Source organism: Lolium perenne, chromosome 3 (genome assembly GCF_019359855.2).
Source record: "Lolium perenne isolate Kyuss_39 chromosome 3, Kyuss_2.0, whole genome shotgun sequence".
Classification (NCBI taxonomy): domain Eukaryota; kingdom Viridiplantae; phylum Streptophyta; class Magnoliopsida; order Poales; family Poaceae; genus Lolium; species Lolium perenne.
In genome coordinates this window covers 50,098,954-50,125,489 of record NC_067246.2, presented here as the reverse complement: position 1 = coordinate 50,125,489, position 26,536 = coordinate 50,098,954, and the positions used below count along the sequence as shown (strand labels likewise).

Below are 26,536 nucleotides of genomic sequence, written 5' to 3'. Positions count from 1 at the left end.
TGGTGTGATAATCTTGGTGCCACCTTCCGGTCTACCAATCCAGTTTTTCATACCGGTACAAAATATATTGAGATAGACTTCTGTTTTGTTCGAGAACGAGTTGTTAGCAAGTAACTTGATGTCAGGTTCATATCAAACAAGGATCATATTGCAGATGGCTTCACAAAAACTCAAGAAATTAGACGAGTTTAAGCGTAATCTAAACCTCTCCTAGATCTAAATTAAGGGGGTATTAGATGTGTAATATGAGTATGTATACAATATGGTTTAGTATACCAATTGTATACGTACTACAAGCCATGATTGGGGCTATTCCCACGGGAAGTACCATGTGCACATGAGCACAAGTGCTCCTTGGATTTTTGGATTTTTGAAAATTTTCAAAACTTCGCTCTTTTATGTTTTCAAAAATTATGGCATTAAATATGTAGATAGATTTAGACACGAGGAGTGTAGTCAAAAAAGTCCCATTAAAAAATACTTTATATTTTGGAAAATACAAAAAAGACAAATTTCTAACTATAAATAGTAGTACAATAGTACGTATATTTTGTCAGTGTCAGAAATTTGTCTTTTTTGCATCTCCAAAAATATAACGTATTTTTTGACGAGACTTTTTTGATTCCAATATTCGTATACACATCTATCTACATATTTAATGTCATAATTCTTGAAAGCAGAGAAATATGAGAATCTGAAATTTTCAAAAATCCAAAAGTGAAGGGAGCACTGATTCCCATGTGCACGAAATCCTTGTCCCTATTCCCACCCATATAAACACGTAACCGGTTTCTCTCGAAAGAGGTATGACCGTTCCTCCCAAGTTTAACATAAACTTCACGCTTTGCTGAAGCTTTTTGTATTGTAAGTTCGTACCTGTCCTCTTTTGGGCAACCATTATTTTTTCATCAATTAAGAGGCCTTACATATCCGTTTATTCAAGCAACCACTTAAATTTCAAACTACGTGTGACTCTGCGTCAGAAGATCTCGAGCGATCTGCATGTACAGTCATGCTACAGTGCACACACAGTGTAAAACCCTGTGCCAGGAAGATACAGTGAACTGCACCTAGCTCACAGCACCAACTGCAGTTTCACACCTCAAATCTTGCACAATATGTGGCGATCCAGAAATGCCAGAAGTAACCATCATCTACATGGACAAGATGGAGCAATGTGATTCGAGAATCCTAGGTCTCTTGCTCTGCAATCCTAATGGTGGACTACTGGTAATGCTGCTGCTGCCATACACCATGTCCGGAGAAGCGACCTTGGCCAGGGCCTGCCACAACGCCTCCTTCAGAGCCCTGAGTCCATCACAGCCTGCACTGCCTTCCTCCTCCCTGCACAGCACGAAGACATGCCGCACCCTACCTCCAAGTGAAGTCAGCTCCGCTCTCACCGTCCTCAGCCCCAAACCGTGGGCCGCCCGGCCGAGGCCAGCGAGCAGGTCCGGCCGGTCGTCGCAGCTCACCGAGGCCTCGATGTACATGCCGATGTCGGAGCCGTCGGAGGCGACAAGGCATTCGACGGAGACCTCGTCGGTGTCCAGCGGGATGGGTGTTGTAAGCTGGGTGGCTTCACTTGCTCTCCTCTTCAGGTGCTTCACCTGGTCCACCACTCTGGCTAACAGGGTGGCCTTGTCCATCTGCAGTGCACAAGTGAAGAAACATATTGCTACAAGTCATAAACTGTAGGGTGGAGAGTCTGAAGAATTGCGAACACTTGTGGCGAATTTTTTTTAAATAATACGAATTTTTTATTTAATTCCAGGACTATCACATGTTTTCAAAATTTTCGAAAAGTGTGACTCGGTCGGACTACAGCAGGCCGATCGGCCGGCAGCAGGCCGATTGCAGGCCCTGCAGTGGCCGACCAGAGGGGACAGCACCCCGTCGGACTGCTGCAGTCCGATCGGACGGGAGCAGCCAGACTGTGGCATGCAGCATGCACGCGTCGCGTCGGTCGACCCTGCCGGCCACGCGCAGACGCCCTCGCCCGGCCACGCCATAGACGCTCCCCGCCAGCCTTTTCTTCTTTCTTCTTTCTTCTGTCTTCTTCCTCCTCTCTCCTCTCTTCTTCCCTTCTCTCTTTCCTGCATGCTTTCTTCCCTGGCTGCACAAGAACAGCTCGAAAACTTCAGCATATTTCGCAGATCCCTAGTGATTTAGCCAATAAAACTTCAACATTTTGCTGCTATTAGTTGAGGGAAGCTCGATCTACAGATGGGTTAGGTTTTGGAGAGGATTGGTGGTGTTGTTTAGCAGCAATGGTGATGAAGTGGTGGAGGTTGGTGGTGGTGTAAGGGGCTGAGCTGCTGCTGGTTCGTGGTGGCGCTGAGGTGCCGCGTGCTGTTCGTGCTGCTCGTGCTTTCTAGCTTGGAGAGGCTGCTCACGCTACAAGGGTAAATCCTAATCTTTGCATAGTAGTGTTAACTGTAGGTTAATGTGGGCTGGTTTTAGTGTTAGTGTATTTATGTGGGCTGGTTTTAGTAGTTGACGCGGATGGAATTTTTTAGGTGAGCAAAGATGACAGATGTAGTGAAGATAGTATTTTACTATGGTATGGGTAGTGTCCGATCAAATGAAATGGGAGTTGATCTCGAGTGAGTTCAAATCAGTAGAGATGAATATGACTGCTCCTAGAACATGGACAATTGAGCAGGTGAAGGAATTTGGTTGTGAGAATGTTTCGGGCTTAATCTGAAGTGCACACAGTGGGTGTGCATGCATTGTGGACTAAGTCGATATCAAACATTTCGTGGTATCTGAGGCCTGTAGATGATACCTCTAAGTGGGTGAGCTGGTTAAAAGGGGCTAAAAGGAGAGGAACTAACCCTGTGGCATTAGTTCTTCCGGTGGAGAAGGAGGTAGCGCCTCCTGAAGGCGGTTACAGTGGAGGAGGTGGTTACGAATCAGGCCGTGAGCAAGTGAAGCACCCGGCGGTGGCGGTGGTTACGAGCCTGAACAGAGCAGCCATGCGGAAGATGTTTATAGCGGCCAGGGTGATGGTTACAGTGGAGAAGACGGTGAGGTTGATGGTGACGAAGAAAATGGATACAGCCAGAACCAGATGGAAGAGGAAGATACAGAAGGTGAAAGTGATGCTGATGATTCCGATGAGTCCGATGATGGGGAGGAGGTGCCTATTCCGTGCAGATGGAATCATAACTTTTCGTCTGCAATGACAATCAACGATGGTCTTGATTCTAACTGGGAGTATCACTGCAACAATGTCGCCGTAGGGGCCATGTTTCCGTCGAAGCGACATATGCAGGATGCAATAATGAAGTGGGCAATGGTGAGTCGTAGGCAGCTGAGAACAACCGTGTCATCCGGAAAATACCCGACGATGGAATGTGTGGACATCAATTGTCCCTAAGGGTGCATGGGTATGTTCCTAAGTATGACACAACATGGCGTGTGAGCGACTTTGTGGCACATAGTTGTCAGCTTGCAAGTATCCTCAATGATCATTGCAACCTGTCGTCTAATCTCATAGCTCGGCTGTTGTACACTGAAATAGTGGAAGGGCAAGCCATGAGAGTAAACGCCATCCAGAAGAATGTTAAGAAGCATCATTTTTACACCATATCTTATGGCAAGGCTTGGAGGGCTAAGCAGAGGGCGATGGAGATGAGGTTTGGTTCGTTTCGAGACGCATACGACGCTATTGTTCGTTTGCTGCAGACGCTGCAAAGCGAGAATCAAGACACCTATGTGAAAATCCAGGACATGATTTTGCAGGAGTACCCATCTTACGGTGGTTCGCATAGAGTCTATTTCTCGTTCGGTGTATGCATCGAATCGATCAGTTCTTGTCGACCCGTGTTATGTGTCGACGGCACGTTTCGATCGGGTCAGTACAAGGGTCAAATCTTAACCGCCATTGGAATGGACGGAAACAATCAAATCGTGCCACTCGCTTTTGCTTTCGTGGAGAGTGAGAACACCGAAAGCTGGTTATGGTTTTTCAGGCAGTTGAAGATTTCAATTGTAAAGGACAAGCCGAATGTTTGCATCCTTCATGACAGGCATGCAGGTATACTGAAAGCTATTAAGACACTGAAAGAGCCTGGGCAAGAAACGCCATGGATTGACATTGAGAGCCGTTGGTGCATGCGCCACCTGGGGGCCAATTTTTACACACAATTCAGGAACAAGCCCCTTATGAATGTCTTCAAGCGGTTGTGCATCCAGAACCAGCAGTGGAAGTATAATTTTTTGCGTAGCAAAGTGCAGGAGTTAACGAAGAAACTAGTTGTGCAGAGGAAAGGAGCTCGAGATGCAAACATAGCAGCACATATGCAGGTAGTTGCAGCAGGAACAACAGCGGTACAAGCACCAGTTTATGAGGCGCCCGAAGGTCTGTGCGACTTGCCCGGATTTGACCCGCCCGGAACAAGGAGAAGGCAGGGAAGGCAGATTAAAAACTTTGAGCAGTGGATAGAGCATGAGCCTACAGAGAGGTGGTCTTTGTTGCACGACACACATGGAGCTAGATACGGCGTCATGACAACCAACCTCGCAGAGTCGTATAACTTTGTGCTGAGAGGCAACAGAGCTTTGCCACTTACAGCTATAGTAGAGGGTATTTTCATGGGCACAGTTAAATATTACAGAGAGAGACGTGAGAAGGCTCGGATGCACATGGTGAACAGACCAGCCACACCATATTGTTCGAAGATTATGGAGTACATGCATAAGAAGAAGGAGAAAGCTAAGCATCTCGCTGTTGTTCAAATTGGTAATGTGGAAAGAAGGTACGAAGTCCGCTTACCTACATATAGGTTCGGGTGTGGGAATCCGCAGCGAACACATGATGTGAAAATTGGCAATGAAGAATGGCCAACTTGCGAGTGCACATGCAACAAACCAAAGTTGCTTCATCTTCCTTGCTCACATGTGTTAGCTGTTTGTGGTGTCCTGGGGATGTCGGAAATCTCGTTCGTCTCTCCGTATTATCTGAAGGAGGCCGTGCTCAACACCTGGACCGGTGAGCTGGAAGGATTTCGGTCAATGGGAAATTTCAACACTGTAAACCCTGGTGAAAGGCGATATATCCCAAACCCAACGCTACTGAGGACAGGCATCGGTAGACGGCCATCGCAGCGCATCCGGAATGATATGGATGAATCTGAAGCTGGAGGGCCAACGAGACAATGTTTCCTATGCAATCAATTTGGCCATTGGGACACTAATTGTACAACCTTCGGCATTGGCCCTGCAGGAAGGGGGCAGCGAGGTAGAAGGGGACGTCGCGGGAGGGGAAGAAACTAGGCGGCCAGGCGCTACTTTGGAACTTATTTGCAATTTTATGTACTGAACAACGAATTTGTAATAAGTATGGAACTACTTTGCAATTTCAAATGTGAAACTATGTTACTTGAATTTATGTACTGAACAATGAATTTGTAATAAGTATGGAACTACTTTGCAATTTCAAATGTGAAATTATGGTCATGTACGTTACAATAATTTATATCTGTGTTATGTTATCATTTGTAATGAGTAATAACGACTGTTTTGTTGTTTGCAGAAATGGCAGGAAGATCATTGCTCAATAGGGACATTGAGAGGGCGCACCGTGCGGCCAAGCTAGAGGCCAACCCTAATAGCTTGTCACCAATGGTGACACGCGGGGGTAATCAAAATTGGCAGATACACCCCGGTTGGGTTCAGAGGTATGTGGGATTTATTTGGTATATTCAATTTGAAGTACTGGCACATACTAATTGGATTCTTATATGATTTTGTAGGTTGAAGTGGGCTGGACTTCTACCTTTTGCACGGTTGGTTGAGGCCACTAGGTCAGAGGTCATCGGTGAGCGAGTAGGCACACCGATCAAGCGCCTTCAGCAGGACCACTCCCTACTGACCAGCCTGGTGGATCGGTGGAGGCCCGAGACACACACGTTCCACTTTCGATGGGGAGAGATGGCCCCTACTCTCCAGGACGTGTCTTTCTTACTGGGCCTACCGTTGGCGGGTCAGCCCATAGGCCCGCTGGCAGAACCAGTGCTTTGGGATGAAGAAATGCCTGCACGTTTTGAGGGAACTCGTGCGGGCCAGACTGAGTTTCTCTGTGAGGACCACGGTCCAAAGTCTGACTGGTTACTGAACTTCGAGGTAACCATTGTTATAACAAATTTATTTATGGTTATTGCGTTGTTATAACTAACATCTTTTTTTTCATGGTTGTAGGTTTCACAGTTCACACCGCCGATGAGTGAGGCACAAATCACTAGGAGTCTCGAGGCGTACATATTGTGGCTGCTTGGGAAGGTCATGTTCACAGAGAACCATCAGACCACCATCAACAGGCGCTTCATCCCCATTGCACTGGAGATAGCAGAGGCACAAACCGCCGACGACATCATACAGCGGAGTTGGGGTTCCGCGGTTTTAGCAGCCACATACCGAGGTTTGTGCAATGCTTGTACACTTGTCTCTCCCAAGTCTGGGCTTCTTGGCTGCCCACTGTTCTTGCAGCTGTGGTCCTGGGAGAGGTTCCCGATTGGTCGGCCAGACATAGATGCTGAGCGCCCTTTCGGGGCAAACGAGTTGGCTGATCCGGACCACATCGACATGCCTACTTTCGGCATACTTTGGACACGTCGCGAGGTATGTAGACTGTCGAACATAGTTCCTTCGTAATTTATAGTTTTACACGAGTACTGACTATTTCTCTTCGCAGAGACGATTTGCTCGCGACCAGGTCAGGAACTGCTACCCTGCGTTCACCGAGCAGTTCGACGTGCTCGATGATAGGGCGGTGATCTGGCAGCCCTATATGGCCGCCGCCGTGCATGAAAGGTACCCCGGCGGGATCTCTAACCTCTGTTATAGAGATTGTGCAGATCGGATGACACAGTCGAAGATCATCTTCGATGTGTCCGTGGAGATAATGGCCCAGCAGAGGATCATGAGGCAGTTCGGCTCTCGGCAGCTGGTCGATCCTCCACCACCGATAGCACCTCTCCCTGCCTACGTCCACAAGTAAGTTCTGAGCGTCGCTAAGTTTAAGCCTGTTCATCATGGTTCGACTAACTCTCACAATTATTTTCTGCAGGTACAACAGGAAGGGTACTAGCCACTCCTCGACATGGTGGCTTCAGCGCGTTGGCTCGTATGTTGCTGAGTGGGATGGCGCGACAACACACGTCTGGCCGAACGATGAGCAGTTTGACCCACAGGAGTTTGCCGCATATCTGCAGAGGTACACTGCAGCCACGCGAGTGCGCCTCATCCCGCCGACTGATCCAGCTCAGGCGCCACCTGCGTCTATGCACGATATGTACCCGACTCAGTCCACAGCCGGTAGTCGACAGCATGCGGTACGTACAACTTTCTATTCCACCCTCATACTTGTCGTTTATCTATTGGGTTCTACGATTTATATGCTACCATGATTTTTCAGGGTCAGCTGACTGCGGACTTACAGGATGAAGTCGCTCGGTACACACGTCAAGTGTCCAGTGCACCTCTTCTGCAGCGTGACCAACATGTGTCCTGGTTGAGGCGTCTCGAGGACAAGCTACGCGGGATCTACTCGGCTATCACATGCAGCCGTAGTTCCGACGTCGTTCAGCGCCACCTCCTTCCACCGCGACCCTCCACACAGCAGCAGCGACGGCCACATCTCACACCGACCGCAACACCCAGACCACCACCTCCTGATCGGGCAGGAGGTTCGTCGTGGCAGCAGCACACTCCTTCCGTCGACGACTATCAGTACCAGCACCACGGATCACGGCCACGTCTCACACCGACGCCGACACCCAGACCACCACCTCCTGACCAGGCAGGAGGTTCGTCGTGGCAGCAGCAGCACACTCCTTCCGTCGATGACTTTCAGTACCAGCGTCACGGTTTCTTCGACGACTTTCAGCAGCAAGCTGCTTTCGACCAGTGGCAGCAACAGCAGGCCCCTTTCATGGGAGGAGCAGGATACACACAGGGTATGTACTATTCTATATATTGTGTTCCATATAGACTATACTCCACTTAGTTTGACATCACTTATGTTTCATGGCACAGGATACTCGCAGCACACTGCGTCCAATCCTTCATGGGGAGCTAGTGATCAGGATCCTGAGCACATGGAGTACTACAGCACGCAGCAGAACTATGTCGGTATGCAGACTCCTCCACCACAGCCCACACAGGAGACACAGTACGACCCCGAGTCCGGGTCCTGGATCCCTGCTCGCATAACCAGGGCCCCAGACAGGTTCGGTTGGACACCCCGTACTACGCCGCCTCCACGAAACCCCAGACGCCGTCCATAGTCTCAGACATTTATGTATCTATGTATCAGACATTTATGTATGCATCACCTATGTATCAGACTTCATGTATGAACTATGTATCAGTATGTTGTACCGCTTAAAAATGACGCCATAAGTACCTTCAGCTATACCTCTGCTAACCATAAGCTTCATGCAAACGAAGAAAATACATCCATGCAAATAATCGGGTTGTAGCAGGCCAATTAGTCTGTAGCAAACCAATTGGTCTGTAGCAAACCAATTGGTCTGTAGCTGACCAGTTGGTCATCTATCGACCAACGAGTCTGACAACCCGACAGCCGAGTGCAGCCGACACCCAGTCGGCCTGCTGCCGGCCGATCGGCCTGCTGTAATCCGACCGAGTCACAATTTTCGAAAATTTTGAAAACGCGTGATAGTCCTGGAATTAAATAAAAAATTCGCCACACTTGTGTGCGCGAAGGTTATGGCTTTACTGCAAGTTTCAATGTTCTCCATATATTATGTCTGACACTGACAGAAAGGCAGATCAAGATTATCATTTCGAACTTCCTAATAAAAGCTAGTTTCTAGAAAAAGGAAAAAGGTGACCAGGCCAGTTACACACACTAATAATCATTGTCCAGCTGAGATTTTTTTCTGGTTAATGCTAGCTTGACAACACAGATGAAATGGCCAAGATACAACTGAAAAATGCTTCACAACTGAAGAGCACGAGCAAGCATGGCGATGCAAACCTGCTTGGTGTCAGGGATCATTCTCCTGAGCGCGGCCAGGTGAGCGTTGATCCTCTCGCGGCGCCGGCGCTCGGCCTCGCTGTGGATCTTCAGAGCCCTCGCCTCCGTTACGCTCCTCTCCGACCCCGTCGATGATGACAATGGCATTTCCGGCGGCGCAGAGGGAGGCGCCGCAGAGCCGGCCGGCCGTGGCAGCAGAACTGGGCCTCCGTGCGCCGTAGGATCACGCTCGTCGTACGGCCGCAGCCTTTTTTCTTCTTGCAGGCACGCGGATAGCATCATCTTACACTCTCTGGGCAAGGAAGAGTGTAATGATGAAACACAAGAAGAAGAGGAAGTGGGAGTGCGACGAAGAAGCAAGTAGATAGGCGACTTACAAATAATTAGTGCAACGGCGTCTTGTCACCACATTCTCTTCGTATAGGACGGATGGCAGATGATGTGTTTGTGTGTAACTGTGGGATGATCGATATGGTCAGCTTATGTGTGAACGAGGTGTTCTGCATCTGCCAACTACCCTACGTATGTTTTTTTTATAATAGGCTTTATTACTTATAGAAAGCAATTATACTTGGCCTCTGCATAGCTAAGATATACATAACCATTCAAAAAGTCTTAAGAATCTGGAGTGCTAAAAAAGACGAATTACATATCAGACATTCGAAAATATATAACGCCTATGGTGAAGGCGGAAGCTCAATCCGTAGATTATGCTGCCACCCATGTAGGGAAAAAGTATCCTTCGTCGTGTCCTCCAACCGTGTAAAGACCTCCGTAAATAGGTCGCGGTTCTCCACCTTCACGAATGGAGCATAGCGGTACATCTGTAGATAACATGCAAGAGAGAACAATTTTTATCATTAAAAACTTTGTCATTTCTACACAGCCATAGGAACCATATAATGGCAAGTTCCCCCACCCTAATAAACGTTCTAAATCTATGATCAATACCATGAAGCCAATTATCAAAGATATTAGCCACACTAGTCGTGGATATAGATCAGAAGCTACTTGGATGCATGATCATATAGACCTGGCAAAACGACATTGGAAGAACAAGTATTTGATCCTTTCATTGTGTTGACAAAAAAAACACTGCATACTCCCATGACAATTGCGTTTACAAAGATTATATTTGGTTAGGATTACTCCTCGACGCAAATACCAGCCAAAAATCTTAATTTTGAGCGGTATTTTCATCTTCCAAATCTTCTTGTTTTTATAAGGTACTACTCACTATGAAGGTAATAACCTAGACTAGTAACATGACATATGTTATTAGTCTAAGTTACTCCCCACTACAACCAGTCTAAAGGTGTGACACCCAACTGTGAAGAACGAGGTGCGGGAAAACATCAGAACAAACGATGTTCGATACACAAACAGATAAAAGGTTGATCGAGCTCTACGTACACATGACCGGGCAGCGACGCCCATGGACGTACGTAACCTACTAACGTATCAGGGGCCGCGGCAGCCAGTCATGGCGCTGCATCCCTTGGTGTGCTTGTTCGCCTCCACCGGTCTGATCCCCCCTGGCGGCGCATTCTCATGGAGCACGCGCGCCGCCGTGGACTCCGGCTGCGCTCCCTCCGCCGCCGCCGCTGCAGCGTGTGCCTCCTGCAGGCCGGCCATCACGAGGCAGCCGGCCAGAAGCAGGGCCGCCAGGCTCAGACGCACGTGCGTCGCCTTCTTCTCCATTGCTCAACCAGAGAACGGTGGCTCGTTTCTTCTTCTTTTCTGTTTCAAGGTGCAGTCAGATGGGTGTGGGAGGCTTTTATATGGAGGCTCCATCGTCTAAAATACAAGTGGACGTGAGGGAACGCAGGATCGATCACAACTATATTTGGGGCGCGTAAGCTTTGCTGCTCACCGTTTACACGGTTTCGTTTAGTTAGTCATTTGTCTTGCTTGCCAATTAATTGGTTGTTGCTATATTCAGTAAACTTTGTGTTTCATGTTTCACTCGTGCAAAGTTCCAATTTTATCGAAAGCTCCAGTTCTCCATCTTTGTGCTATCAGCTGCAGGTACCTGAAGTGGCGTCCAGGAAAAACGGTAGTCTTGTATCCAACCGCAGCTGCGTTTCTAGTTCAGATACTGACTGTTTCACAGACATACAATGTCGATGTCCATGCGTTCTATGCTACGTGGCTCACACCAGAATACAAGCCAGAACTTTTTTATTTAGCATTCTCTTTAGTTAGGCATCAGACCTCAGATCAATGGCACTGATATATCCTGATGGTTAAATAAGTGGCTGGAGAATTCCACCGGTGATTGTTAAAAGCTTCTTTTACAGCAAGACGAAATACATGCAAAAACCCATAAAATGAGCTGTCTTATTGCATTTATTTCCATGCCTAAGACGCGAAAAAATAAACAGATATAACTGAACCTGAATAGAGGAACACTGATTATTTTTGTTTGCTCTTGGCCGATTTGCACACCGGGCACGCGTTCTTCACCCGTAACCACTTCTCCATGCAGCCGGCGTAGAAGTCGCGCGTGCTCATACTTGAAGGCATGGCTATAACAATTTGTTCGTCATGGAACAACAATTAGACAGAGAGCAGCGCAAGAAAACTTTACCAGGCAGACTAAACAGCTCCCATCTCTCTTCATTGTCTTCTGTATGATCAACACTGGAACAGACCACTTATTTCGCACGGCCTGAAATCTCTCCATCGGCAAGGCCGGTGAGTTTGGAAGGATCTTGTTTGCAGGAAACTAATGTTCTCGTTGGGAGAGGAAGAAGGAAATTTTTATTAGTTTGAGATGTGTTCATGGTGTGGACATTCCCTGCTTTGATTCTTAGATAGATTTTCACTAGGGTCCTACGAGGATGGAAGCTCACAAACCCACATATTTTGGGGGATATTACAATCTTGGGAAGGTTCACGAAGAACTTGATCAAGAATCCATAATTACCTCGGTTTTGCTAAATCTTATTATAGTCACCTAAGAAAAGTGCAACCATAGATAGAGAAGTGTAACTAGAACGGAGGGTTGCACTTTCCTTTGAACTATAGTTGCAATTTTCTTGAGTGAGACTTAGACAGACCGTAATTATCCACATTGTCACACACCAATTTCTTCTCAACTGAGTGAAATTGCGAACTTAGTTTTTGGAATATTACAATCTTCCGGAGGTCCACGAAGAACTTGATCAAGAAACCATAATTGGCTGACAGACTCCCGTGTCGTCCTGACCTAGGGCGACCCGGGAGAACCCCCCGCCACCACGGCCCCCAGCCCACCCAGCTTGCCCCTCCCCGCCGCCACTGCCGCCGGCCTCCACCGCGGTGGCGGCGGGCCTGTGGGGCTCCCGGCGTTGCTGCTCTACATCGCATCGCCAAGTTGCTCCTCCCCCAAGATCCAAAATTTCTGCCATGGCTGCAACTACCTCTCCCATCTCCAGCGGGACCCCATCCGTCCCCTTCCTGGCCGTCGGCCGGCGACCGCATCTCGGTACGTGCTCTCCCCACCCTGGAGCCTAAGCCGGAGTTGAGATCCCCTCTCCAGGTTCGGCGGCGTGTGGCCGTTGCCCCTGCCTGTGCCGCCGCGGGCCGGCTCTGTGGACCTTGGGTCCAAATTCCGGCCCTCCCCGTTGCGTAGGGGCGTGGTTCCGCCGGTGGCCCTCCACCACGCTGTGTCGGCGGTCCGGCGGCTCCTCCCCTCTTGGGATGATGCTTCTCGTCTAGACATGGTGGTGGAGCTTGTCGTCCCTTCCAGGCGCACGATGAGCAGCTAATGATGGAGGTGCGTACCCCGGAGAAATCCGTGCTCTGTTTTGTACCGAAGCCGAGCACGGCGGTGATGGAATGGCGTCGCCAACCCTCGTTGGAGGCGTGGTCTTTGGAGATGCACCCCTTGTTAGCTTCTTGCTGAGGTTCTGAGCGAAAGCTCCGCGATGACGGTGCCTGCGTGTGTCGATTTCCTTGTTGAAGGCGTTGCAAGGGAAGCCCATGCTGCTTGTTCGGCGGCGGCAATTGGGCTTGGTTTGGTGCCCTTCGACTTCAGCTCTTGTTGGTTGTGCAAGCTTGGCTAAATCCGATGGGGATGGTTGCGGTTCCGCCGTGAGCTTCGTGTTTCTGGGTCGGTCTCGGTTGATCATCCCCCTTCGACGGCGCAGCTTGTACCCCCCACCTCGCAAAGTGCTTGGGGCTATCCCTCTGGCTGAGTTCGCGGTCAAGGTTCGTGACGTTGGCGGAATCTCGGTTTTGCAATGCCCTTCGATGGCGTTGGCAGAGACTCCTCGCAGCTCTGGCACTCTATCAGCTGCGGAAGCTTCGTTTTCTGCATCATCCTCTTGAAGGAGTGAGGCCCTTCGACTAGGCCAGCTTCACTCGTTGGCCCTTTATGCTCATGGTTGCTGCCTTCTAGCGGATAGTCGCCACGCAAGCAGGTGTTGTGATGCAATCTGCATTTTCTCGGGAACGTGATACCCTTCGATGGCGTTAGTGCCACTCCTCAAAGCTCCACCTATGCATGTATCCCTGGTGATGGTCGCCGTGCAAGCACGCCGGTTGTGCTTCTCAAAGGTGCACCTGGAAACCTCCCCCTCCCCAGGTTTGTGTGTGTTGAGTTTTTTTTGTTTTATCTCTCCCCTGGTTTCCCCATGTAAACTTCTGGTTCACTTGAACGCACTCCATCTTGTAATAGGCTGCAAAGCCTTATAGGCAACTTTGAATACATTCAGGTGGAGGGTCTTCTCCCTCCCCCGGTGACCATTCAAAAAAAATTACCCTAGTTTTGCTAAACTCAAGTGAGTCACCTAAGAATTTTTTTTTAAAAAAATACAACTCGTACTAAGATGTAGAAAAGTGTAACTGAAACAAAGTGCACTTTTCTTTAAACTACAGTTGCACTTCTCTTCCATTTCGAAGAAAAAAAGTTGCACTTCTCTTGACAGACTTTAGAAAATTTGGACCAAGACTTAGACATACCGTAAGTACCCACATTGTCGCACACTATTTTCTTCTCAATTGAGCGGAATTATGTATACTTGATTTCTACCAAATAATTTCCTCTGGTATTGAAATGAAATAAAGGAAATTATAAGAGTAAAAGTTTGGATTTCAGAACATACTAGAATGAATGAGCTGCCAGCCGTTGGATTTTTAAAGTGGTGGTTGATGGCCAAATCTCACGTTGTCTGATCGGTCCCTCATTATTGGTGTGTAGAAAGCCTATGAGAATTCCTTGACCAAAACAAAAAGGGTGATGCTGAGCGTCCCCCGGGGGATCAGATCCTGGATCCCCCGGGTCCGCGGCCGCCCGATCAAACACAGCTGGATGTGTAGGTCCGTTGGATCGAGTACATGAGAAGTCAAAAGAAAACGCCCAGTGCATCGGGGTCACGGCTATTCATCCCACGTGGGTGGACCCCACGACTCATCACAGTTTGCAAAAGAAAGGGAGATAAAATTCCCGGCTATCCTCCCAACGAGCGCACGCACAGAGCCAACGGACCGGAACTCAGCCGGCGCAGTACCGCCGTCGAGTCCTTTAGCACCGCGCTTGAAGTACCTCCGGCGCCGTTTGTAGCGGCGACGGCGGTGGACGGCGTGCAAGCTACGCGTCATTTGTAGCGGCGACGGCGATGGACGCCATGCAGCAGCTCTCGCTCCGTTGTAGCAGCGATGGCGGCCGCTTGTAGCTCCCGCTCCGTTTGTAGCAAATGACGGCAACCTTGTAGCATCGCCGGCGGTGGATGGCTTGTAGCAGCTCCGGCGCCGTTGGTGGCAGCGATGGCGGCCTCTTGTAGCGGCGCCGGTGGCCTTCTGTAGCAGCAACATCAACCTCCTGTAGCAACGCCGGCGAACTTTTGTAGCAGCCCCGACGCTCTTTCAGCAAAGAACGGCGCTCGCCGGATGCGCCCGCACGAACGCAAAGACGCCGGCGACGTCGAGTCCTCGCTGCGCATCGCCGCCACGCCGGTAGAACCGTTGTTCGCTCCGGCAGCCGTCCGCAAAGACCACCACAAGCGACCGAGGTCCTTCGCAGATGCAAAGACGCCAAGACCGGGCGTCATATACTTGTAGCTTGTCGCGGTCTCGCCGGCTGTTCTTGCAAAGACGGCCAAGACTTATGTAGCAACCGCCAAAGCGTTTGCTGCTAATCGCGTCGCCGCCGTAGCAACCTTTGTAGCGACGTAGGCCTCTCGTAGCGGCCGCCACCTCCTATTGTAGCGGATGCCTGCGCCTGTAGCAACCGCCGCCTCACTTTGTTAGCGAAGCCTTACAATGTGTAGCAACCGCCGCCGTCGTTGTAGCGAGCGCCGCGCTGTGTAGCAAAGCGACACCTGTTGTAGCGAACGCCGGCGCCCTGTGTAGCAACCGCCGCCTCCACATGTAGCAGACGCCGACGCCCTTTGTAGCAGGCGCCGCCGCCGCTCGGAGCTCCAACGCCGGCGCTCGCAGCATCGCGCATGGCAGCTCCTTCGCCGCCCCGAATCCATCAGAGGCTGCGCGGCCCCACTCCTCCGGCGTCCATGGCGCAACTTGCAGTGGCGGCGGGACTTGCAAAGAATGGTCGGCGGCGAGAGTCGCAGCAACACACCGAGGAGGAGGAAGAACGACGATTGGGGGCGACGCTCATGAAATGGTGGCCGGCGGCCGGGCGGTGCGCTCGTGGAGGTGAAGGCCGGAGGAGTATTCATGGTGTGCTCACGGGAGAGACGAGGCGTCGTGGTCGTGGTTGTCAGAGAGCTGAAGCGCTGGGAGGCGAGAGAAGAAAATGGGGAAGGAGAAGAGTGTGGAGGAGATGGGTCACGGTCTCACGGAGGAGATAAGGTGATGTTGACCCGTCGCTGGCACCGCGCATGGAAGGACACGCGTCACGCCTAGGAGGCGGACGATGCGAACGCGCTATCCCCCGGGGGAAGGGCAGCGTTTTCCAAACAAAAATCAAAAAACGTGTCCTGGCTGGTTCCTTCCTTCCTTGGTTGCAAAGGCTACAACAGGGAAGCAAGCAAGCAAGCGGAGTCTTCCTCTTCCCTTCCCTCCCCACCCAATCCCAATCCCCAATCCCCAATCCATCAGGAAAGCAAGCGGAAACCCTACGACCCCGATCTCCGATGGCCCCGTCGCCGCCGCCGCCGGCAGCGAGCGGCGCGCAGTACGCGCACCAGTTCCTCAACACGGCGCTCTCCCAGCGGGGCCCCTCGGCGCTGCCCTACGCGGAGGACGTCAAGTGGCTGATCCGCAACCACCTCGTCGCGCTCGCCGACGCCTTCCCGTCCCTCCGCCCCAGGGCCGCCCTCTTCACCCACAACGACGGCCGCGCCGCGCACCTGCTCCAGGCCGACGGCACCATCCCCATGACCCACGGCGGCCACGTCTACAACCTCCCCGCCGTCATCTGGCTCCCCGAGCCCTACCCGCGCGCCCCGCCGCTCGTCTTCCTCTCCCCGACCCGCGACATGCTCATCAAGCCCAACCACCCGCTCGTCGACCGCTCCGGCCTCGTCGCCGGCGCGCCATACCTCCGCTCCTGGGTATTCCCGTCCTCCAACCTCCTCGACCTCGCCAGGTCCCTCTCCCACCTATTCGGCCTCGACCCGCCCCTCTTCACCAGATCCGCTCCTCCCAATCCCAACCCCCCTCCCCCGGCCTCCTCCATCACCCCCGCTCCAGCTCCCTCTCCCCGCCCGCCCCCTTCAGAAGCTGCCATGTACGCCCCTCGCCCATACAGGTTCCCGGCCTCGCCCCAGCTCGCAGCGCGCCCCCCGCCCACCGAGGACCCCGCCGAGGTCTTCAAGCGCAACGCAATCGCCAAGCTCGTCGACACCGCCTACGCCGACGCGGCCGCCCTGCGCACCACGCGCGAGGCCGAGGTGGAGGCCCTCTTCGCTGTGCAGGCCGAGCTGCGTGGCCGGGGAGTGCACGTAAACGAGGGCGTGCGCAGGATCACGGAGGAGAAGGAGGCGCTCGAGCGCCGCCTCCTCGACGTGATGGGTGCCACCAACGTCATCGAGACCTGGGTCGCCGAGAACCGCAAGGGAGCCGCCGACGACGCCGGAGCGGACTCAGCCATTCAGCCAGCGGACACGCTGTCCAGGCAGATGCTCGAGTGCACCGCCACCGATCTGGCGCTCGAGGACGCCATATACGCGCTCGACAAGGCCGTCCAGGAAGGGTCCGTGCCCTTCGACGGCTACCTCAGGAGCGTGCGCGCGCTGGCGAGGGAGCAGTTCTTCCAGCGTGTCCTCGGCACCAAGGTCAACCAAGCACAGCAGCAGGCGCAGGTTGCTAGGATGGCCGCACGGGCACCGCCACAGTATGTGTCATAGCGACCACCACCGGGGGATAGGTCAGTATACATGCTGCTTTTCAACCGATTCTATCAGTTGTAACAGTCGCTCGCAGTGTAAAGTTTGTTACCAGTGTCGGTTTGCGCTTAGCAGCATTGTGTTTCTGGTGAGGATGATTACTACATATCAACAGATGGATGGATGTTAGTGTGTATCACAATAAGAAATTGTTTTAGTAGTTGGGTTCATGGTGTTGTATTGGGTTTTTGAACTTGCAGTACATATCTCAGTTTTGTCCTTTAAGCTTATCGGATGTTCTGATTTCCATTCCAAGTCTTTATGAGCTATATGGTTTGATAGGCAAACATTCAGAGCCTGGTTATCTTGCTGTACAATATTCCAACGATGGAAATTAAGATAGCAAAAATATATGGAATTCACAATGCCTTGGGGATTGTATTTTTTCTTTACTGTGGCACCTTGAACTTACTCTTAAGACTTGAAACTGGAAAATGTCGACTAGTTGTGAATTCTGTCTTGTGCAAATGTTGTAAATGGGGAGAAATGAACTTATTGTCTACATTGTAACTGAAGTTTTGCCAATGCTTTGGTGGCATCTGAGATTCAAGTTTGTATGTGAATTGTTTGATCATTTTATGCGAAATATATCTAGCCTTGTTAGTTCCATGAATATGATTTTCTGATAAATGTTTCTTCAATTCCAGACCACATTCCTTAATTTCCTATTTGGACTGCCATAAGAATTGTAAGGCCTTTTCCCTGCTGTTTTCCACTATAAAGGATTTACTTGAAAATGGTGTAGACAGTGACAATGGCGATTTTCTTATTTATAGTGCCCAATTTGCCTATTAGGAACTGCTTATGTATAACCTAGCCAATGTCGGGGTTTGTGCAGGCATACAATGATCTATTTTATGGTCCCTTGATCTCTTGTGTGGATTCTGAGCGACTGTATATATTAACTTAGGATACAGTAATTCTGCAATGTTAGGAGTAGGAAATATTAAGTTCTAATATTGCCAGAATAGCAATATATGAAAATTAGTCAGCCAGAATAGCAATATATGAAATATTGTCAGTGTTCCTGGAACGGAGGGGTGGCCGACACTCCTCATGTGGGTTCTCCTTCACATAATGATGTGTCTTGGGTCAACATTGTGTCTACACTGGAGACAATGCCTTGGGGCTGATATCTGTTTTTTTTAGTGCCACCATGAACTTATTTTTCTCTCAAAACATGAAACTGAAATATGCCTAATAGTTGAGAATTTTGTTTTGTGCAAGTGTTGTGATGGGGCGACATAACCTTATTGTCTACATTGTAACTGAAGTTTTGTGAATGCTTTGGAATCATCTGAGATTCAAGTCTGTATATTATCAGTTACCCGACCATTTTATCGCAAATATATCTAGCCTTTGGTGTAGCTTTAGTTCTGCTAATATGGTTCCTTAATTATCTGACTAGACTGCCACATGAATTCTAAGTCATTTTCTCTACTATTTTCTGCTAAAATGGAATTGCTTGAAAATGTAGTACACAACAACACTGGTGATTTTTTTACCAGGTGACCTATTTCTCATTAGGAACTGGTTATGTTTGACCTAGGCTGTATATATTAGTGTTGGAGTTTTAGCTGGCATACAGTCATCTATTTTAAGGTCCCTTGCAAAAGGAAAATCTTGATAGAATCTGTTTCATCCATCCACGATTTTATACACACGTGTGTCTTGAGTCCTTGTGGTGGGGCATTTTGAATGAAAGGAGAGGGTGATTTATCAGAACAAGGTACTCGCTTCCCATGAGATTGCTGTGTTAATTCGGGAGATCTCTCAAGTTATGTCCATTGCCAAGGTGGTCCTGACTCCTGACCCACAGGCTGTTGTAATTGATCTAGTGAAGTTATCGCGTTAACTTTTATTTTGCTTAAATATTCTGCCCCTCTATTAATGAATGTGCTGTTTTGTTGCTGTTTTACCATTTAAATGGTCAGATTATGTTGAGATTCAACACAAATGTTTGGTCTATTGTAGAGTTTCAGGAGTGGTGCTGGGTGTAGTACATTTCTGGTAAATCTAATGGTGATTACATAAAGTATGTGTATTTTCTGTCTATTTAGTTGATGTAATGCATCAAATAATCTCAAAACAATAGCATATCCCGAGTGATCTGCCTAATCTTGGTCTAGAGGACATGAGTCAGTATGGATATCTAGGTAGTCAACATCGCAAATAACATGTGTACCATACACAACACAGCACAAGGAACTGGAATTGAGGGTACGAGACCCATTTATGATATAATTATATATGGAATCATCAACAGAAGATTGAACACAAATGCGAAATAACAACCATCACTCTCCCAATCGCCAACCTTCTCTTGACTCTTGGTCTTCTTGATTCTTCAACTGGTTTTGTTCAGTCTCGAGAAGCCGCTCCCAGCTCACCTCTAACACCTGCGCTAGCTCTACGCTACACTGGCTGACTTGCTGGATAAGAGATTATGCAAATCGCTGCACCTGGAACTACAATAGTTAAAGACCGCTCCGCATAATAATGATGACGCAAAAGATAATGAATATATCCCACGCATGCACAATATCATGGGTACTATGATTTACAAGATTCATTACCATAATGAAAAATACGCTAGCTCCTTGTTGAGAGGATTAGTTTGAAGTTGCTATACTAATGTCAGTTTTGTTGGCCATGCCTTGTCAATTTTGCATATCCTAGAGGGTATGAATGCATTGCTGGCTGTTGCCTGTCAGCTAGAGCTTTGAGACATGATACCCAACAGTTCATGGTGAATAGCATCTGCTTAGCTTCTAGCAGTTCGCAGTGAGTCACATAGTCACATTACCTCATCTCTAGTCAATTTAAGACAATATTCCCGCAGGTAAACATAATTTGACGCAGGATACAAAGTACCTCTACATGCAATGTTATAAGAAGACACCAGGTAATAGTAAACAGACCTCGGGTTTCGGTTCCTCCTTATGCAAAAATGACCAAGGTCCTGATTTCCACATCAACCTGAAATTTTGCCAATGAATGCACTAAGACGAGAACATGGGAGAGTATCAGAAAACAACGGTGTGCTCCATATTCAAAAGAAAAAACAATACCACATTCTGCCAAGTGGCATGTGACAAGGAATGCATCAGACTATTTTGTTACATGTAGTATCATATTTACATGTATACTTTGCACATAACAGAACAACAAACAATAACCATAATCACCTTACGATGCCTGCAACCATGCGCAGTCCCATAAGTGTTGTCAAACCAGCCCAAACTCCGGCCAGGCCAAAGACCGATGGAGCATATAACAAGACTAACGATGACACTATCCCCACCACAATCTGCCCAATCCAAACAAAATTAAGAAATTTGATGGCCAATAGAAAGAAGAACAATCTACAATCTACCGACGACTGGTTCCCATACCGTAGCCTGAGCAACATAGTCAAAATCTGAGACGCCATAATGCAGACCATCAAAGATGAATGCCAAGGCATTGATTGGTTGACTGGCACACACAAACTAAACGGAGAGTTTTAGGGTAAGGCTAGATATGGTGTATGTAACGATGAAATGGTGAGGTAAGAAGGTGTACCAGTGCACATGACTTCACAACCATTAGAACCTCGGGGTCATTGGTAAATAGCCTTGCTATATTGCCAAATGAGATATACAGGCCAGCTGCTAAAGCTAATCCGCTGAATGCTCCTGTCTGCAAGGGACAGTAATTGTTGGTTTTACATAAAAAAGAGACATTGATGCATCTCTAAAAAAAATACAAAATCAGTGAAGTGTGTCTGTACATAAACTGAACTTCGCAATACAAAAAAAAAGAGTATGTATCACCTTCAAAGCAAACATTGCTATCTTCTGAACCCTTTTGTAGTCTAATATGGCATAAGAGCTTGCTATCAGAGCCTAAAAAACACAAGCAGAGTTAGACTGGACTTGTGGAGCGGATAGACCTTTAGGTGGAGGGACAATTTCTGTATTAATGCAATTCTGCATTATGGTAATGTACTTAGTATTATGTCTTAGATATTGGTAGCATGCCTATGAGGCTCTATGTATAATAAACTGTAAAATACATAAAGGAAGGTGCAAAAGGAAGTTGATTTAGAAGCCAGGATGATTTTTACAATAGAAAATACATACCTGTGCAGAAACTGCTAGAGAGTCTGCAAGCAAAGATACAGCAAGCCATACTTGCAAACAGATCTGATGAGCAGCCATAGCTGTTGGGCCTTGTCGAGCAGCCATCGACGTACCAATGGTCATGGTTAATAGAATCGAGAGGGTTCTTCCCAACAGCATGCCCCCTTAGCATTTCAAGAATACAAAGATGATGAAATTAAAGCTGCAGGTGGGAAGAGAGAAAAAGAAAGAAAATATAGAAAAATGCACAAGTTTAGTGCAAGCAAGATGGAATGAGATCTCCAAAGACTAGCACAGTAACAAAAGGGACACAAGGATCTTTTGTTGCCTATTGGCCAGCAGACATATAATGTATCATGAGAAGATACAGTGTGAGAGCTTTGTCAATGATAAGTTGGTCTTCCTATCTGAAAAATATACCAAATCAGGCTACATCTTCTTTCTTTTGAACTGTCAGGAATGTATTGTATGCCGTCGTTAGCTACTTGTGTAGGGTGTTTACAATTATTTTCCTGCTCTTGTACATGTCATCATCAGGCCTTGAAATAGACTGTCTTTTGAAGCACTTAAGTGTCCATTCCAATACAAATGTATTAAATATAGAATGTTTGGCAGGACAAACTTCTACAGAAGGAACAAACAAGCCTCCATGTTTTGCCTAAAAATACAGAGTCTCGGAAAGGAATCCAGATTCCAGTAAACTGCAATCTGAATAAACAAAGTCCATACTCTGGGGGCCAAGAAAAGCATATATGAAGAACTTCGATTTAGAGTCTGACTAATGAATGAGTAGGACAGTAGCATCAGAGACTCACCAGATTTTAAATATCCACTGAACTCTAACTGGTCCATCCTTGGAGGAAGCAGGACAGCTTTTTTACTTAGAGACCATATAAGCAATATTGCAATAATGTACCTATGTCATGAACAGAAACAAAGTTAGAACTTGTACCAGAGACAAGCTCACGCTGAAACTACAAGAAACGTGAGGCTCCCAACAGCCAAATATTATGGGTACTACACTGCATCTCTTGATAGTAAATCTGACATGGGTAATCATATAGCCAATAAACTGCATTTCACAATACCAGCAGATCTGCTAACAACCAGTAAATCCCATAATACCGCCAAGACCCACGCTGCATATGTTTACTGCATTTTGAATGTACCCAAATAAGGGAAAAGGAAAGTTCAATTTTAATAGCCAGTGTTGTTTCCTTTGATTATTCACAAGAAATGGAAAACTTCAGGAAAACATTTGCTGGTGTATGTCTTATTTGCCTTCCAAAATTCTCGCTGTACTCAGATAACACCGACCTAGGTACTCAGAAAACTTACTGGGATGCAACTGTAGAAATTGCGGCTCCTGTTATACCAAGCTGAAAACCATATATAAGTAAAGGAAGAAGGGCTACAGCTGAAAGATTCCCCAAACCTACAGATGTTTTAAAGAATCATTAAGTTTGAGAGAAGGGAGATATTTTACATCAGATAACTTGTATGGAACGCTCCAATTCAAATGACTTGCTTACAAACATCATTAATATGCAAATGCATTAATGATTTCATGGGTTTTGACATGGGAAATGCAACATATAAAAAAAAGGCAGTACTAGTATGTAATGCAAAATATTTGTTAGGCACAGAAAAGAAAAATATCAGAAAATTTGGGGGCGCTACACCATTATATACATCAAAAGGTACTCTTCACACAATCACACTCACAACTTGTGAAAAAGCAATGCCAATAAGCAAACGATGAGCATTCCTTGGTAGTTACCTATATAAAGTACAGGAGTCTTGGTATCCTTGAAGCCACGAAAGATACCCTGCACTGCTAACATAATCACATTTGCAGGTGCTCCTAAAGCTCTCAGTGAAAGAAAGAGTCGCGCAGATTCATACATTGGAGAGGCCTGTGTAAGAACTAAACTTAGACTTTTGGCTAACATGCACAAGTGAAAATTCGTTTTTCTGAATCCAGTTAAGGATCCATTGTCCATAATGTGCGTAAAAGAAATAAATGATAAACAGTGCTCCCTAAAATGAAAACGTCAAAGATAACAGGCATCATCATAATATGAACATACATGTGACACACCCATTAGTTTAAGAAACAATCCAGATCCTAGGAACAATGCCAATGCTTCAATTATACCAATACCAGCAGCTAAAACCAAAGCCGATGAGACAGATGGCAGCTCCAATTTGCCTGCAACACAGAGAGTCAAGTTCCATTGCCTGAATAAGCATGATATACACATGCTCAATTTTTATTTATGAGATGATCCTGTTACCTGAACTAGAATGCTTACTAGCATTCTTGGAAATATCCTCTGCCACAAATGAGGTTGCTATGCTCAACAATGGAATGTTAAAAATCTTGGATAGAATGTTGAAAATAGCCACACCGATACCAGCCGATGCTAGCTCCAGGGCACCTTCAGAACAAATGCCAAGATTGAATCAGAAAATAACTAACAGATTGCTTTATGCAGCACAGATGTGTACAAAACACCTTAAGAGGGCAAACCAGATGCTGACAGTGTGTAGTAGCATGCCTAAGGCTCCCCATATGAGGCAATATCAATCCTCATGTTGTGTGATTTCACAAAATAGAACAGCCTCAACATCAACAACATCAAAGCCTTTTTTTCCCAAGCAAGTTTGGGTAGGAAAAATGGAACAGGCTCATGCTAATAAATGAAGATTTAACCACTCATTCTTAAATTAACATCATAATGTGATGTGCAACTGTAAATTCGATGTTTCACAAGATTTTGCTGTTCAAGTACATGATAACGTATGCTAATCTGGTAGGACATAGACAAGTTCAAGCAACTGAGTACAAAAGAACTTTATGGGGCTCACATTCCACATAATTTTGATATGCAAGAAACATGAGTGATATTGATCACGGAGTCACTCTCCAACAAGAAAAGATACTAATAAATAAGGACAGGGGAGGGGTTATGTTCAGCGATCTTGAGAAATAAAGAGACAACTTGTGAGGAGTACAAGATATGGAAGCACAAAGTAGTTACCTAATTTACCGATGTATGCGGTCTCCATGAGTTGTGCCATCGGGTCGATGGCTTGGCCTAGAACTGCTGGCAGAGCCAGCAGAATGAGCTCGATGCCGACACTCCCAGGATGAAGCCCACTGTCCGATTGTTGCACAAAGGCAGACACATATCATGCAGGAATGCGGAGATTTATTATAATGAATGTCAATAATAATGCTACTAGAAAGGCAGCTGGACAGAAGTCTTGGGTGTCAGAAAAAAGTTCAGTTCCATCTCTCTCTTTTTTTGCGGGGGAAAAAAGTTCAGTTCCTGGTATATATAGTTTGTGCAATCAATCAACAGTATGGTATTTTCAGTTTGGTAACAGATGTACATGAGTGTTGATCCAAGCTGGTAAACATCTGACAGACAGGAAGTGTATGCTGTAATCCCAGTTCAAACAAGATCATAGTGTCCACAGACGTGGTCATGAATGGATAAAATCTAGTATTGAGAAGTACAGGGGAAACGGAATCTTACAATAGAGCGTCATTTGCCTTTGCAGCAAGAGAGGAGGCGGCGTCGTCGTCAGCAGCAGCAGCATCCTGAGGCTGCGATAGCGCGCGGGGGGGACAAGGAATTGCGGCGCGCCGCCTTGCCAAATCGCTGGGAACCTGGACGATGGCGGTTGGTTTGCTTGTTTCTAGGGATAGGGATAAGGATGCCCTCCTCCTGGTAGTAGGGGAAGAAGAAGATAAGGACCAAGAAACGGCGGCGGCGGCGGCGCGTGAAGTGCTCCGAGGCCTAGTGGCAGGCCTTGGGCAGAGCAGCGCGGGCTGGCCGGAGACGAGTGCCTTCATCCCCATACGTCAGAATCTCGGCGGATGCGGAATTTCTCCACCAACTTGAGCTTGGAGCCGGAGAGCGCAGCCACTCCAATGGCGGGGAAGGAAGATGACAAGATGGCAGCAGAGTCCCGAAGGAAGAAGAGGAACGGCAAAGGCACACAGAAAGAGAGAGAGAGGATAAAGATGTGACGAAACAATGGGCGGGCCTGCTGTCTTTCTTCGGTGGGCCGGCCATGTACCACGCTGGGTTTCTCAAACCCAAGGAACTTGTGACGAGTCCCCTCGTTGGCCCACGCCGGCCCAACGTTTTCGCTGAAACAAAAATCCCCGGCATGATCGCGGGGTCCTCCTATTTACCATCGAGGGCATCCGGTATTGACTCGTCGTTTCTAGCGTCCCCTTCGGGTACGGATCGGCACATAGAAAATTGACAAAGAAACACATTTGTTTCTCTAAGACCTGGAAAACCTATGTGGATTGCATTGGTCTTCCACCATTATATCCAGCACATGGGTGATTTGGGTGGGATTCGAATTTTTCAGATCTAGAACGAATCCACTCATTGGCGGATCCTACCTAGATCGATCTCCCGCTGACATATCTAGCTCGACGGCGGTACATGCGGGACTTGTTCCAGCAAATCTAGTGGAATCGCTAGTTTTGCCGATGAAGAGGTGCACTCCACCGACTGGGACGATGGAACAATGGACGATGTTCTCCTTAGCCGCAATCCAGCACTTGTCATCGGGAACGATCGGGTAGTTGTCAGCGTAAAGCATGTGTCCGACAACAACAGTGTCATCGATACCTACAAAAGAGGTTCTCGCCCGGATCTGGCCTCACGGCGTTGTTGGCCACGGTGGGCGCCAATTGCCGTTACGTATTCGACCGTACTCCGCTGATGGGTGCCTCACGGAGGGGAGAAAGAGTGGAGCCATGAGACGAGGAGTGACCGGGACAGGGACACATGAGTTACCCAGTTTCAGAAACCTCACGACGGTGACGATGCCTTACTATTTCGTGTCTGGAATTATCAGGAAACAAGTGCAAGATTACAATGAGTTGTGTTGTCTGTACCTCTAGAGCTCCCAGGATCCGGCTTATAAAGACGCACAGATATAGAGTTACTTGCTAGAGATCCAACTGGATACAACTAAGTCTAACCTACATTACATTATCTTGCCTTACACGTCAGGGATCCGACCTACTGGGTTCCGGG

The 26,536-nt window shown here is 47.9% G+C and overlaps 4 protein-coding genes across 9 annotated transcripts; 2 read left to right on the top strand and 2 right to left on the bottom strand.

The window, feature by feature from the left end:
• Nucleotides 1–892: 892 nt before the first annotated feature.
• On the bottom strand, nucleotides 893–9,825 carry LOC127341306 (putative transcription factor bHLH107). Its single transcript, XM_051367113.1, has 2 exons — nucleotides 9,008–9,825; nucleotides 893–1,649 (listed from the first exon to the last, which is right to left on the bottom strand). Exons 1-2 carry the CDS (start codon nucleotides 9,287–9,289, stop codon nucleotides 1,155–1,157), a joined length of 777 nt encoding a protein of 258 aa, XP_051223073.1. The 5' UTR covers nucleotides 9,290–9,825; the 3' UTR covers nucleotides 893–1,154.
• Nucleotides 6,870–8,405, top strand: LOC139838416 (uncharacterized). The gene is made up of 4 exons (XM_071827945.1): nucleotides 6,870–6,999; nucleotides 7,073–7,337; nucleotides 7,421–7,961; nucleotides 8,041–8,405. Exons 1-4 carry the CDS (start codon nucleotides 6,908–6,910, stop codon nucleotides 8,289–8,291), a joined length of 1,149 nt encoding a protein of 382 aa, XP_071684046.1. The 5' UTR covers nucleotides 6,870–6,907; the 3' UTR covers nucleotides 8,292–8,405.
• A 6,150-nt stretch (nucleotides 9,826–15,975) lies between the features above and the next one.
• Nucleotides 15,976–17,570, top strand: LOC127341308 (protein ELC-like). The gene has a single exon (XM_051367117.2). The coding sequence runs from the start codon at nucleotides 16,087–16,089 to the stop codon at nucleotides 17,299–17,301; it is 1,215 nt and encodes a 404-aa protein (XP_051223077.2). The 5' UTR covers nucleotides 15,976–16,086; the 3' UTR covers nucleotides 17,302–17,570.
• A 1,975-nt stretch (nucleotides 17,571–19,545) lies between these two features.
• On the bottom strand, nucleotides 19,546–25,480 carry LOC127341307 (protein DETOXIFICATION 45, chloroplastic). 6 transcript variants are annotated; one of them, XR_011754886.1, is made up of 14 exons: nucleotides 25,010–25,479; nucleotides 24,509–24,627; nucleotides 23,762–23,905; nucleotides 23,555–23,676; nucleotides 23,245–23,380; nucleotides 22,803–22,899; nucleotides 22,280–22,380; nucleotides 21,465–21,628; nucleotides 21,156–21,227; nucleotides 20,905–21,021; nucleotides 20,736–20,831; nucleotides 20,529–20,650; nucleotides 20,262–20,342; nucleotides 19,546–19,802 (listed from the first exon to the last, which is right to left on the bottom strand). XR_011754886.1 is itself a non-coding variant. In XM_051367116.2 (14 exons), the coding sequence occupies exons 1-14, from the start codon at nucleotides 25,333–25,335 to the stop codon at nucleotides 19,785–19,787; spliced, it is 1,686 nt and encodes a 561-aa protein (XP_051223076.1). In that variant the 5' UTR covers nucleotides 25,336–25,479; the 3' UTR covers nucleotides 19,546–19,784. The 6 variants fall into 6 exon arrangements, 4 of the variants coding, with proteins under 4 accessions (XP_051223076.1, XP_051223075.1, XP_071684044.1 ...); XR_011754887.1 differs by having other exon boundaries at nucleotides 19,546–19,796; XM_051367116.2 differs by having other exon boundaries at nucleotides 19,546–19,796; nucleotides 20,262–20,319.
• Nucleotides 25,481–26,536: the final 1,056 nt, after the last annotated feature.